This window comes from Mastacembelus armatus, chromosome 21 (assembly GCF_900324485.2).
Source record: "Mastacembelus armatus chromosome 21, fMasArm1.2, whole genome shotgun sequence".
NCBI classification, from domain to species: domain Eukaryota; kingdom Metazoa; phylum Chordata; class Actinopteri; order Synbranchiformes; family Mastacembelidae; genus Mastacembelus; species Mastacembelus armatus.
In genome coordinates this window covers 15,931,665-15,945,443 of record NC_046653.1, presented here as the reverse complement: position 1 = coordinate 15,945,443, position 13,779 = coordinate 15,931,665, and the positions used below count along the sequence as shown (strand labels likewise).

At 41.7% G+C, this 13,779-nt stretch overlaps 1 protein-coding gene across 1 annotated transcript in view; it reads right to left on the bottom strand.

Moving 5' to 3' along the window:
* The window catches only part of anos1 (anosmin 1), a 37,787-nt gene extending 25,860 nt beyond the window's left edge, over nucleotides 1-11,927 (bottom strand). Inside the window, exons 1-2 of the mRNA XM_026296343.1 lie at nucleotides 11,691-11,927; nucleotides 5,530-5,577 (exon numbers count right to left, since the gene is read on the bottom strand). Of these exons, the coding sequence (XP_026152128.1) occupies nucleotides 5,530-5,577; nucleotides 11,691-11,873 (231 nt within the window). The 5' untranslated portion in view covers nucleotides 11,874-11,927. The remainder of the gene's footprint in view (nucleotides 1-5,529; nucleotides 5,578-11,690) is intronic.
* Between the last annotated feature and the right edge of the window lie 1,852 nt (nucleotides 11,928-13,779).

The following is a 13,779-nucleotide window of genomic DNA, read 5'->3' as shown; positions in this document are numbered from 1 at the left end:
ACCAGTGAAGTGGTCTCAATCCCTCTTAATCTGAAATGAAATGAGACCTGGAGATTCTGTCTAAATGTAGGCCAACAACACGTAAAACATGGCACATCCATGCATGGATGGAAAGGCTTTCTAATCCCACTCTACAGTCGCATTCCAACCCCTGTCGTCCGCAGGTCTTTGAGTCTTAGGAACACTTCATATTCACTAATCTTCCTTGCCCTCTGCAGCAGCTCATTTTACTATCTTTCAATTGAAACACATGCTGATTGAGAAACATTCTGCACTTCAATACCAGTGATATGTATTCAATTAGCCTGAGGTGATAACTGATTTGACTTTTACGTGTATTTCAAAAGCGGCAAACAAAGAAAAGGCAAACCTGGGCAAGTTGACTGGTGAGACTGTTGGATTTCCACTGCTGCAGGGAATAAACAGAAGGGCAAAAAAAATGATGGTTTATGCATGTACAGTCTGCGGACAAGAAGCACAAATCGTTCCACTGAAACAGTCGGCTCCAAGTCAGAGGTTGAGAGAACTGTCGATCACTCTGGTCTCCAGTCACCCAAAAACTGTCAGAGACAACCTATGGGATTTATCTGCAGGATATAGCAGCTTTGACTAGAGCTGCTATAAATTGATAAGCCCATATGTACTAAGAACATCAGCTTTAAGATTCTTACATTCTAATCTTCCCTTTATCAGCAGGACTGTTGGTTCTGTAACACTATATAGAAACATAGATGACAAATAAAACTGGAGAACAGTTCCTTGCTTCAGTACCTCTCAACACATGAGCTCAGGAAAGAAAAGAGTACAGCGAGATGTTTGGTGTAATCTATGATGTTCGGCCAATCCATCCTCAGAATGAGAATAAACACTTGGATGACAGCGGATTGTCTCAGTGTGACTGGTCATTACTGCTTAAAGAGGCTTTCACTGCAGCTTTGATTACATTAATCCTTCAAGAAAATGAAATCCCTTCTGACAGGGACAGCATGTGAAATCAGGTTATCTGTGAGAGGTTGATTATCTTAGAAAATAAATGGCCACTATTTAAAAAGCCCCTCTGCAATATAGGATCAATAAAAACACAGGTCGGTGTACATTTCATCGTGGAAGATTTCCTGGAGTACTGATCACTCAGATATTGAACAGGCAGCATTGCAGAGGGCAGCTTCAGATGTGAGCTCATGTTGCTGAAGAAGTCTAAACTGCAGTTCCACAGTCTCTTTGCTTCCTCTCCTGTAGCCACGTCTTTGGTTTTTTTTTTTTTTTTTTTTTTTGCTGTGGGGGGTTTTTTCATTCTCTGCCACCCACCATGTGAATAATGAGCTCCACAGATAGTAGCCAATGAAGACACCCCCCCTTCCCTTCCCCTTTAGCCAATGAAACTTAACAACCATGTCCAGATCAGGTCCTTCCTGCTGAGACTGACCAGTTCTGCTTCACACTCCTCCGCCACCCACACACACTAACACTCACACTGCCTCCAACCAGATAAAAATACAAGAAGAAAGGCTTCAGATAAATTACAGATGTATGTCTTTACACCATCTCCCCCATCACATAATTCTTCCACATATATATGAAATGAGAAAATCAATAGAGTCAAACTAGGACTGTTTCTCAAGGTTTACACACTGCTTAGTAGCTATACTGACAGGCAATCCAGACACTGGCCACTTGACAGACTGAATTCTAGGTGCAGCTTGCTTTTTGAGGTGTTGGTGCTGGTAATGTGACTATTACACAGAGGTGAGATGAACGTCTGGCCTCAGCATGACCAAAAGCCGCTTTGAAGTCTGTCTAAGCACCTAACAAACCCGGCCGTGCTAAGCAATAAACTACCAACCACCACCCATTTTACCACATCTTCTTAGCGTGCCTCAAAATACCAGAAAACATGACCACACAAAAGGAACATTAACGCCACTGGCAAGGCTTTGAGCGAAAGTGACATCTGAGGTATATGCTGATATTTTTAATTGAGACTGAAAAATGAGATTGTGCTCTGAATTCATTTTATAGGTTCAATTGATCCTGACAAAAAGAACAACTGATGGGGAAGTTTGACCGTTTAAATTTGGCGTGAGAAAATGTGGGGGTTGGTAGAGGGGATTGACAGTGGGCTTTGAAAGACACTTTTGAATGAGACATAGTAGCATTCCACTGATTGTTATTCAAGCAAAAAACGCTCCAAAACTTCCAACACGTGAGGACGAAGGGAAGTTCAATCCAAAAGAGTAAACACTTCTTATGCTTGTGTTGGTATATACAGCTCAGGGTGTGACTGGTGGGAAGGAGAGCTCAAAAGAGCCACCTGGGATATGTGAGACATCTATGAAAGACATGCACGACTCACTGATATCAAATGGCAACCACGCAATGTTGCCTTCTGAAGCCTTATCCTTTGCAAACTCTTGCTAAATAAAGTTCAGCAATGTGGATGATTGAGAGAAATCATCCTAGTGCTAGTAAATGTAAACATGTTCTATTATACTTTGATTCTTCTCAGCTAAGTAATTGCCAATCAATCTAATTCAAAGAAATCAAACAAGTACAGGAACAAGGATACTGATTTGTAAAATTGTCCAGAATATTCATTGACTTTGCAAAAAAAAAATATATATATATATATATATATATGTTGCATTTTCTTCCTCAGGAATTATAAGTGATGGATGTGTTCCAATGACTCACAGCAGCAGCTTATCCAGGCATAAAGCACATGTCCTTTCTTCTCTTCTTTCCATGAGAGAAGTGTGAGTAATGAAGTGCACCGCTTTGTTGCAGACCAGAATTTAGCTGCCTTAAGTCAATTCTAGCATTTGATTTGGAGCCTGGATCGCACCCGTGAGGAAAGCAAAGCCTTCTAATATCAGCCATGCTCTGAATGTGGAAAGCTTTTTGGCTACTTCTGCACACTCTCCAATGCACATGCACAAAACCTTTTTTTCTTTGCACCAGCAGAAAAGGAGAACACCCTCAAGTTTTTAAAACTTTCAAGGAACACATCCAAATTTCTGAAGTGGGAAGCTCTAACAGTAGGGAGACAAAAGGACAATAGCTCATAAAAATGCCTTTTTCTGGCGTCTCCTTGTTGAATGGAGTTTTTCTGCGGGTCCAGTGTTATGGCATGATAATGAATCTGTGGCTCTCCAAATGCCACCTCGCTGTGCTCCAGAGAGAGGGCATGCAGGTTAATTACCATGACAATGGGGACACTGAGAGCGGGGCCGACTCTGGACACTGCATACAAGATGGCTGGGATGACTTTCTCATCACAAATAGAAACAGAAGTCCTTGATTTCCTAAAATGCAGACAGATGGATGGGGGTCACAGCATCTTTGTCTAAATTACTAGGCAGCCCTTTCTCTCATTTTCCTCATGGACAGAAGCCACTGAGAGCGCTCTTTAACAGAGCTCTGGGTGGACAAGCCTTCTTCCATAACACACTCCCCAGGAGCCACTGCCTTTGTCCCTCTGTTTGACTGTGTGCTCTTCATGAAGTGAAGAGGCTAATCAGTAGCTGTAGAGCCATTCACAAGGAACCACTGTACAGCATGGGCCCATTTGGTACAATTGTTTGAGTGGCCACAATGGCTCTGTGTTTTGTGCGCTGGAGTCACTGATGTGAATGTGAAGTGTGGTGATGTTTGCTCCCAAAATATTGACTTCTCCTTGTAAATACAACTTCAACGCCATGCTACAGCCTATATCCTAAAAGCTGAACCGAAAACTAAGCATACAGCTAACTTAATTAAATTCACAGGGGCCCTTGGAACAATTTGGAAAGGAAGAGAAGCAGAGTGCCACAGTTCTACAGCACACACACACAAGCATATCATTATTTTTAAGGGCTCACATCAAATCCACCCTCATTTATTTACAGCCTACAAGTAGTATACAGAAGTGCTAACTGACGTGCTTGTTATAGCAAGGAGAACAAGCTGTCCATTAAAGAGTTTTTGGACAGTTGTAGAGTCTCAGCTGTGTTAGCTGGTTGATTATAAAAACAGTATGCTGTGCTTAAGACTCGTAGCCAGCAGAGGCCATTTTCAAACATAAAAACCCTGCTGAACTGGGGAATGACTAGTGCCAAGAGCCAAGGTTGGCCATTACAGTGGAAAGGAGCTTTCACAGCATTCCAGTGAAAAAAAAAAAGAGGTTTGCCTTCTTGACATCCTATAGATCAAGTTGAAAGATACAAACTGGTCACAGATGGTGTATCTAGACATATAGATACAGTCTTTACCTCAGCCTACCAAAGTCTTTGAGTTTAAAATTTTCACACATACAGGTTAAGGCTCATATATTGGCATGATAGAACAACATGCTGCAAACAGCAGGGTCAGGAAAATAACCTATACATTCGCAGATGTGGTAGAAGGCACGAAGCACAAAAGCTCTGCTGTATCCCAGGCAAATGCAAATTGTCAAGGAAACAATTTGAAATTCAAAAAAAGGAATTTAACAACAGCAAAGGGTCATTTTGCTAGGCAATTGATACTAGACACTGATTGTGATTAATATGTACTGTACACCAAATGTGAGACCATGCTATGTAAGCAATGCATAAAAAGTGAACCTCTGCATTTTCCTGAATTCCCAAATAAATCACCTTTGCAATACCGTGCTTTTCCCAAAATCAGTACACATTCCTCTGAACTTAAGACGGATTACGTGGATGCAAGGATTACATCTAATTTGTCATCACCTGTACCATAACACACTTCTTGTATATTATTTTGACATATTTTTATAGGATGAAGGAGAGCCCAGGAGAGAGGAAAAACAAACCCACACACAGCTTCATGAAAGGGAAAACCGTCCTCCTGTGAGTACATGTTGTGTGAGTTCTATTTTGAGTCCTCATGGCCTAACAGCCTTAAATCCCACTTTCATGGTCTGTGGGTGAGGAGGTGAGAGCCATTGACAGCTACGGAGGACTATGTTCATATTTCTACTTGGACCAGGCTCTGCTAGCATATCGTAATTCTTATTCAGCTCTATAGTGTCTGCTGTCTATACAGTGCATCTGTGAGGGCCTTGTCAACAGCTCCGGGAGAGTCTGATAGAATATGTCAGCGCCATCTTTTCAGAAGAGCTGTCAACACCGGCTTTGTATCAACCTTCTCTGGGACAGGGCACGGTAGACTAACAAGCGCTGCGGGAGGCATACCATAATGCATCCTACTGAAATCCCAAATGACAAGAGTCTGAAAAACAGTCATGCTTTGCTTTCATAAATCGACAGCTATTTAACATCGTCAGATCTTCTAAAATTGCATTTAATTGTATCCATTTACAAAAGCAAGTGAGTATCAGTGAAAGCAGACACAATCTAAGTAAGGACTAGCTGAAAAGGAAAGCGTTTTTCTCTCTCCAGTTTATGTCAACAGCTCTCAAAGTGATTCCTGTAGGCATGACAAAACTAGCCCTGTCGTGACTCATGCACTTTATGTTGCATTATCCTCCAGTAATGAGGCATGGATGTGGCATGTGTCTCATTCATGAAAGAAGTGAAACCACACTACCTTGGAGCACTGATTGTGATTCTCGCACCACACGAGTGATCCATTATTCTGTAAGAGAAAAGGAGAAACTTCATCAATCAACAGACCTTGTTGAAAATACACTTAAAATAATGAATTTATCAAATAGCTTAGAATCACAAGACATCTTAATACCACTTTCCTTTCCATTACTCCTTAAGTCAGGACCATTTTGATTGATAATACCAGCTATAGAACATTTTCAAGGAACTAGTTTGAGTCAACTTTGCGTGCTGAGAGCATGTAACCTTAGCAGGAAAGTGGGGTCGCCAGCACTAGAGTCAGGGCAAACCTCTGGTCAGTTTCACCAGAGCGTGTTGACCTCAGCTTTTCTGAGAACCTGTTTGATCTCTCAACAGACGTCCCTGAGGTCACTGAGGCGGGAACTGATGTCAGCACTCCTGTGTAGACCGCAGATACTGCCAATTTTCTCTAATTGCTGTGGAAGTGCCACCTTCTGTGCTCCAATGAGGCAAACATTTGGTCCTAATAGCACCGTGTATTTATAAGTCCTCTGTGTAAATATGGAGGGTTGTCAAGTGAAGGACCAGTGGGGGTAAATGGCTTGTGCAAGTGGTCATTTCCTGAATTCCATTACAACAAAGAATTATGTTGTCATTCTCTGCAAACATAATTGTGCTTGGATGGTAAAGGCAAGGCTAATGCCTCAGGAGAGCTGATCAACATGAGACAGAAAGAAAATGTCTGAATGTGCTTTGTATGTAAAGTCCAGTATTTTACCACTGGCATATTAACAACCTTTATGTAGGTATGGCAAACTTGTTCATCAGAAATTGCTTATGCATTATGCTTATGCATAATGGTACAGAGCAGCAGTATTATATTTGTCCACTTGATGAAGTGAAATCCTAATATTCAGTTTTCACTTGTTTCTACTAACTCCCAGGGAAAACATGTTGCTGATAAATACTCTACTATGTTCGCCAGGTTGTCGCTGACTTTATCTGCTGTTGTTTTGCTGAGGAGGAGGTAGTTTCTCTTGCAAAAAGCAGCTGACTGTTGCTACTGCTGAAAGTTATACTTTCGAGAGCAAGGAGAGGCAGAATGAGCCAAAGCAGTAAAGCTGTGGGCTGAAAACCAAATCGGTGCTGGTGGGGGTAGTGCAAGCATGGGGTGTGGGGGGGGTGGGGGAGTGGTACTGCAGAAGCACAGGATAATTCTCTGTTTTCATCACTCCAAACAACACCTGTGACATTGTAATTATAAAACTTTCAACATCTTGTCGCTCTTGTTATTTACACCTCATCATAAGTGATAAACAATTAAATGCAAATATTCTCAATCGTGCTTATGTGTTTAGATTTACATTAATCATCTAGTCGATGACCTGGACTAGAGCTCCAGTTACGGATGTTCAATGTGATTCTTTGTGATTCTCTGTGCAGGCAATGAAGAGGTAGGTTACAGCCAAACTTTAGGCTTCTGCAAAAAGTCTGCTTAAGTTCAATGTCAAGTTCAAAGCCTTTTCCCCAGAATGTAATCCAAAAGAAATTTCCCATGAGACCTTAGGAGTGAACTTATCATTAAAGGGTTTAATTTGACATACAGTACCAGTTAGTGCTGTGCTTTTAGTGTCAAGGATAATGGCCAAATGGCTTCAAAGGAATCCATGATTGTATGGCCATGTCTTCAGAGAACCTCTTCCACAGAAAACTGCAGATAAGGATGAAAAATGCTGAGTGCTGAGGAGACTAGGAAAAGTTGTTTCATTTTGTTACCAAATGAAGTGGAAATGAGGAGTTTAGTGTGCATCAGCAGGTTTTCTGACCTTTCGTGTGAAACAGAACACCTTTACTCCCCTTGGACCGAATTTTGATTTAAATAGAAATTATTTCTCATTGGTGCATCATTTCGTGCTGTACCTTGTGGAGTTCTGGAGTTCACGAATTATCTGAAAAGATCCCTTCAAGCCAAACACCCTGGATGGTGACACCCAGTAAATAAAACCTTGACATTTACAATGGCAGCCAATGCCTCAGGATAATTTATACAGATTGTCACAACTCTAGACCATGTCCTAAATCATCAGTCCTGTTTTTGACACCTTTTTTCACCCATCGATCAACAGTGACAGGTCCAGATCCACAGAGGAGCTAATTTTGCCATGTGACAGCATCCCTGTAGCAGAGCAGCTCAGCAGGATGTTGCCCCAGCTGTCCAGGCCTGACCCCACCATGTCAGGGACCAACGGGGGAATAATTATAGGTCAGGACTTCATCCCTCTGACTCACTATGGCATTCCTCTGCAGTCTGAACATTATGCAGTGCTGAGGACCATCAAGGACTCCAGTAAATGAATGCTTTCCAGATATCCTTCTGTGTGACTTGAGTCAAGGAGGGAAGGCCAGACAGTGGTCAATGTGTGGGTAAAGGTGAATTTGCTGCCTCGCTAGTGCCAGTCATTTAAACAGGGGTTTTATCAGAGTGATATATTATGGCTGAAACATCAGAGCAGGTGGCCAGGGCCATGTTGTATTGTCTGGACAACTGAAGGGAACATGAACAAAACCCCTTTTGACATTGATGATAGCATTCCACCGTTTGAAAAAGGAAATCTTTTGTTTCCTGTAGGTCTCTGAGTTGGATTAAATGAATCCAAATATACATTGAACTGCTTTTAATCTTGCCTCTATTTTTTCCAGCATTGAACTACTGGAAAATATTTCTTGCCTATGAGCATTTCTGGTGGAGTTAACGGGCCACAGGACTTCAAAGGACAGACTGGTGTCTCTCTGTTTTCTTTGACAGCCCAGGGGTCCTTGGGTAACACCAAAATAACTTCTGTTTAAGGGCACACGCAGCACTAAAATTAAGGGCCTCAAGATTTAGGCTTTGACTTGAGTGGGTGTGAGAGCTGTGGTCATTCTAATCATTACTTATTCACTTTATATGAATTATATGACAGGGGCTCTGAAAGTGAGCTAATGTGTTCAACGCACATCCAATCTTAACATAAAAAGGGTTTTTTTTTTGCAGAACTCTCAAACAACACTGGTGTAAAATTGTCTCCACTTAGGAATGAAGGCTATTTGTCAAATGAGCTAGCTCAGGGTGTAGCAGCACTCTGGGCTGAGATTTACAGACAGGACTGTCATGGTTTAAAAGCATTTACAGAGAGGGGACGCCAAGCTACATAGACCCCTATTCATTCGCTGTCTTCACTAATGAAAAACTCCACACATGAGACGAGCACTGGCTGAGGTTTGATTCCACCACAGGTTATTTAATATCAAAGGCAAAAACAAGGGGACACGGAAAAACTTCTTTCCAATGTTTTTTCTTCCCTTCGTCTAAAACACAAATCTCTCAAGCAAGATGCTTAGACTTAACATTAGAAATGAATGACTGAATTTAAGATGTTTGATTTTTATTGCTTTGAATGTAATAACAAGGCCTCATGGACACACCTTGTTTTTGGCTGCGCAGGTCTCCACATAAATAATCCACTACAAGGCTGATGCTTTCAGAATACATTATTGCACAGGGCTCCCAGTTCGCTCTTAATATTTTAGAGTGTCCGAGGCTAATATTTATGGTTGGGTGTTCCCCTCTGTCTATTGTACTGGGGTGACAAGTTCCCCAAAAGTGAAGTAAAATGTCAATAAATCTGTATTTGGAAATAGTATTACATCAATAAATTTGGAGTTGCCATAAATCTGCCAACCAATGAACTACCCATGGGTTTCCTAACTCTGCAACTCTTTGCTTGTTTCCATTTCATACTAATTCATAATTGCGATAATTAAACCGAAGTCTCTGATTTGTCCTTGGATTCAGACACATAAAAAGGAAAGACGCGTGGGTGTTCGTCACATCTGCAAGTGCTAAATTCTCCAAGATTCGTTCCAGTACACAGAATGATCAAATTAAAGTTGATATGAAAAACAGAGTTTTAAATTCCAGCTGCAAAATATGTTAGAAAGGCCAAATTGTCTCTTGTACCATAACCAAAATAAGTAGCAGTCCATATAGATTACTAGATATTAAGTAGACACAGTCAAATATTAAGAATCAGTAGGTAAAAGTCACTGCATTGACAAAAAGCCCAGACATTTCATTTCCATTAAAAAGGAATGTGTTGTATGTCTTGGTTTTCCTGTAGAGTATTAAATGACCCCTGAAGGATGTACGAGTTGAGTTAAGAGGTCTGTCGTCTCAATCATCGCAGTGGAGTTCTGAGCTGCTTGTCGGCCTATTGCTGTAATAAGATCTGGCAGAGGAAACGAATCCACCTGTAGGTTGTGCTGACTGCATGCTCCGGTGCTGTGGCAACAGTACATTAGAGCTTATCACATTTAGCACAACTGGGCGCAAGCGTTTAGCAAGAAGGTGCCCTCGGCGGAGCAGCATCGCTAGCTCGGTGCGTATCCTCAAAGCTGAGAGGTGTGATGCTGGCATTTATTGGCAGGGCCAGGGGGGAGAGGGCAAGGGGGGAGGAGAGCCATATGTTTTTGCAGCTGACCCAGACCCCCCCATTTTCACATGAAAGGATTGTTGAGGACACACTGCATAAGAGAGTCCTTGCAGATTATCAACAATTGCCTTCTATTCTTAGACCCACACATATACACACACACACACACACACACACACACTCACACACACACACACACATGCTTGCTCAAGCAACCTTGCTTATCAGTAACCACAAAAATGCCCCTCACTTTAAACAAACACCTCCCTCTCATTTTCCCCACACTGAATAAAGCTGCCTCAGACTCCGGGGCTCTGCAGTCAATTATATTGGCTATTAGCTGTTCATTACAGCTGAGACTTCCATCAGTTATTTGACTTCTCACTTAGTTGGTGACTAATTTAATTCCACAACTTTGCAACATAAAGGGCAGCGATACACTCTTGGAATCTTCACAAAACAAATCCCTCCTTGCCATGTTGTGCTTTAAAAAATGCTGTTTTCAATCTGTGCCCTTTGGGTGCACAGTACTACTAGTTTTCTGTACTACTGGGATGTTAATTGCAGCTAACTTCACCCCAGGTATATTTTATCCCTTAATAAAATTGCCAGAATTAACCGCAGTGGGTCTCCATCCCGTCAAAGAACTGCGCTGAGAATCACTGCACTAGATCTAGATCAATAAGTGCTTTCCAAGTAAAGTTAATTGGTGACAAAGAAACAAGCAATGCACTCTGCTGATTCATCAAACCTAATTACAAATTCACCTCGCCTACAATGTTTCCTAACAATTAGGGACTCATTAATGCACCTTGAAAAAGACAAGCTTTGTAAATGCAAATGAAGTGAGCATAAAGGCGGTCAGCAGAGATGGCTGGTGAAAAGAAGCAGTGAGGAAAAGGATCAGTGACCATTCCTTTCCTCTGGAGTCCTGGCAGAGAACAGTGTGTCCAGTGGAGGGTGAAAAACTACTTCTGACTCTACATGCCAATTTATCCAAGGAGCTAATTTTATAGCTGCTTCAAACAAGGTCTGCATCACAACAGGCTTAGTGGGGGATACTAGTGTCAAATCCACTATGAATATCTAAAACCAGTGGTTCCCCTCATTTAATGAGGAGTATAGGGAGGACTTAACATAGGTGGGCACCAGAAAGTAACACGAGCTTATAGACTCATATGATGAGTTTAAGTGCATCAAAACAGAAACAGTTATCTCATTTTCCAGTAATCGACCGGTTATGAATGAAAAACCGTGTCCACTGAAATGCACTGTCTCAGGTTCAAAATACTGCAGAGTGTTAATTAGACAGATTTTCAGGCGTCACACTCCACAGGCACAGGCGACTAGTGATACACTGCGTGTGGCAACTTTGCAGGCAACTGAAATCTTGGATTGGATGCGTCTATTTGCAACCCGTGTGGTTTTGGTGATCCAATCAGTTTAAAATGGTCTGATGATCTTGTCAGAGAGCTTTGCTGAGAGGAAAGAAAACTAAGAAAGTCTTCCAGCACCATTAATGAGCTGCTCCTCAATGATCACAATCGGCTCAAGAGAAACAGGTTTTACTTGTGGCATGTGCGAGCATCGACTACCACATTTCTATTTATGAATAATATAATAGCAGCTTGTTTTCTGATTTTTATTTTATTTCATTTTTTTTAGCATTCTGCCAGTAGTTTGATTGACCGTGATCACATGCTCGTACCTGCTTGAATAAAGAGATGCGAGTGATGTGCAGGCTGAGGCATCTCGAGGCGCATCTCGCTCGGTAAATACTAGCAGTCAAGAAAGTGTCGTCCTGCTTCCTCGCAGACACACTTCCCGGACCCATTAACGCTGTAATCCATAAACACAGTGTCACACACACGTTCAGGCTCCTATAAAACATGGTCCCGAGGTTGTGTCTTTAATCCTTCCACGGATCGGACAATACTGCGCGCAGGCTCCCCCGGAGAAACTAAAGAAACTTCAATTATACACTGGGGAGGAGTCAATGGACTCACGTACCCTGCGATTGGATGATCCCGCGGTGACTGACAGACACGAGGAGCGTCAAAGCAGGTAGGCTGCTGCATAGTCCTGCACACTCTCCAAACAAGAGCAGGCTGCTCACTGATCAGGCTTTCAAAGAGGAGGAAAAGACTGTATGAATAAAAATGATGGTCTGCATTCATAGCTTGGTATAATATAACAAACACAAACACAGTCCCAGCATCTTTATGTGAGATATACAATTTGCACTATTAATATACAGTGTTGTATTACTGAGCACATCTGGTTTTACTGTTTTTAGTTTCAGGCGTGTGTCGTTGAAGTTTATTGTTTCTAATTAAATGTGCATCATACAGCAACTATAACCATGGATTCACTTATGTTTTAGTATGGGTCAACATCCACAGACAATGGATTACGCATTTCCCATAATGCAATTAAAAAGTGTCTTGTATTAAACCCCAGCACCATCACCACCTCCTCCTGTGCCCACATCTTCCACCCTACACACTCCTAGTTGATTACAAAGGTTTTCTGAGATAACGGTAATTGGAAATCAGCCTCCAGAGCTACAGAAGACAAGGCTGTTTTTGCAGGCTGAGTAAAACTCCTCATCATGAGAAACTGGGGAAAAAAATCATTGTTGTTGCTGATTATTAATTTTTTGTGTGTTTGGTTTTTTTCTTCTTTATTTTCAATTATTCTTTTTTTTTGGGGGGGGGGGGGGGGGGGGGGGTTATTAGTCTGTGAACCCTTCCCTAAACCCTGCACAATGGACAGAGAGATAAACACCTGTCTATGATGATTTATGCAGGAGGATTAGACCCAGTGTCGTCGACTGATGACCCAACTCATCAGAAATGTAAAGCGGACTTGTTTTTTGTATCAAGCCCTCACATATGGTCACGGTGAAGCTTGCCAACATCCCAGGGAAGCCCTTTCCCTTTAGCTCTCACCTCCCAGTTTAACAGTAGCTTGGAAAAACAATTCTACATGGAAAACTATTAAACCCATCCTGACTAAATTCCTCAAGATGGACTCCCAACCTCTGGCATCATTTCATAGCCTTGGGTATGGAGAAAGTATGACATAGGAAAAGCTTGAAATCCCTGCTATTTATTGGAGTTAAGGGGTGAGTATTTAATTAGAAACTTCCCTTGAGGGTTTACAAGAGACTCCTGCTTTTGTCAGCTCACATAGTACTTCCCTGAACCCCATTACAGCAGCAGCATAATGAAGTTTTATAGGTGTTGCTCTTAAACTGTACGCAGAGGTGCAGTGAACGCACACTTACACACCGTCATTAGATTTGGCTTCAGTCGCCATCGTGCCACAGGCCACTTCTGCATGGAGCCAAATCGTTCGACCTATGCTTCACCACTTAAAATGCTAATATGCCCATATTAGCACATCCTCAAGAGCAAACACTCTCTATAGCAACCATTATGAAATCAACCTAAAAATTTCCCATCAGATACAAATTTCCAACTCATTCATAAAAACTCAACATTCTCTTCAGTGAGACTAAGCAGACCACTATAATGAGAGCATTGGCTTGTTATACCTCTGTAAAAAATATCTATCATACAGACCATTCTACAGCTCTCTAATGATAAGATGAATGTGTGCTCATTTCCCTGGTGGTCTCAGACAAACAGTGTAACTTCGGGCAAGAGATCCCTCGCTACTCTTAAAATATTTAAACACGGATGTCTGTGTACCTTAAAAACTGTGTAATGGCTTAATTTGTTGGCTTATTACAACCATGTGTGGTTGGGGTTTATAGTGTGCAATGAAGAAAA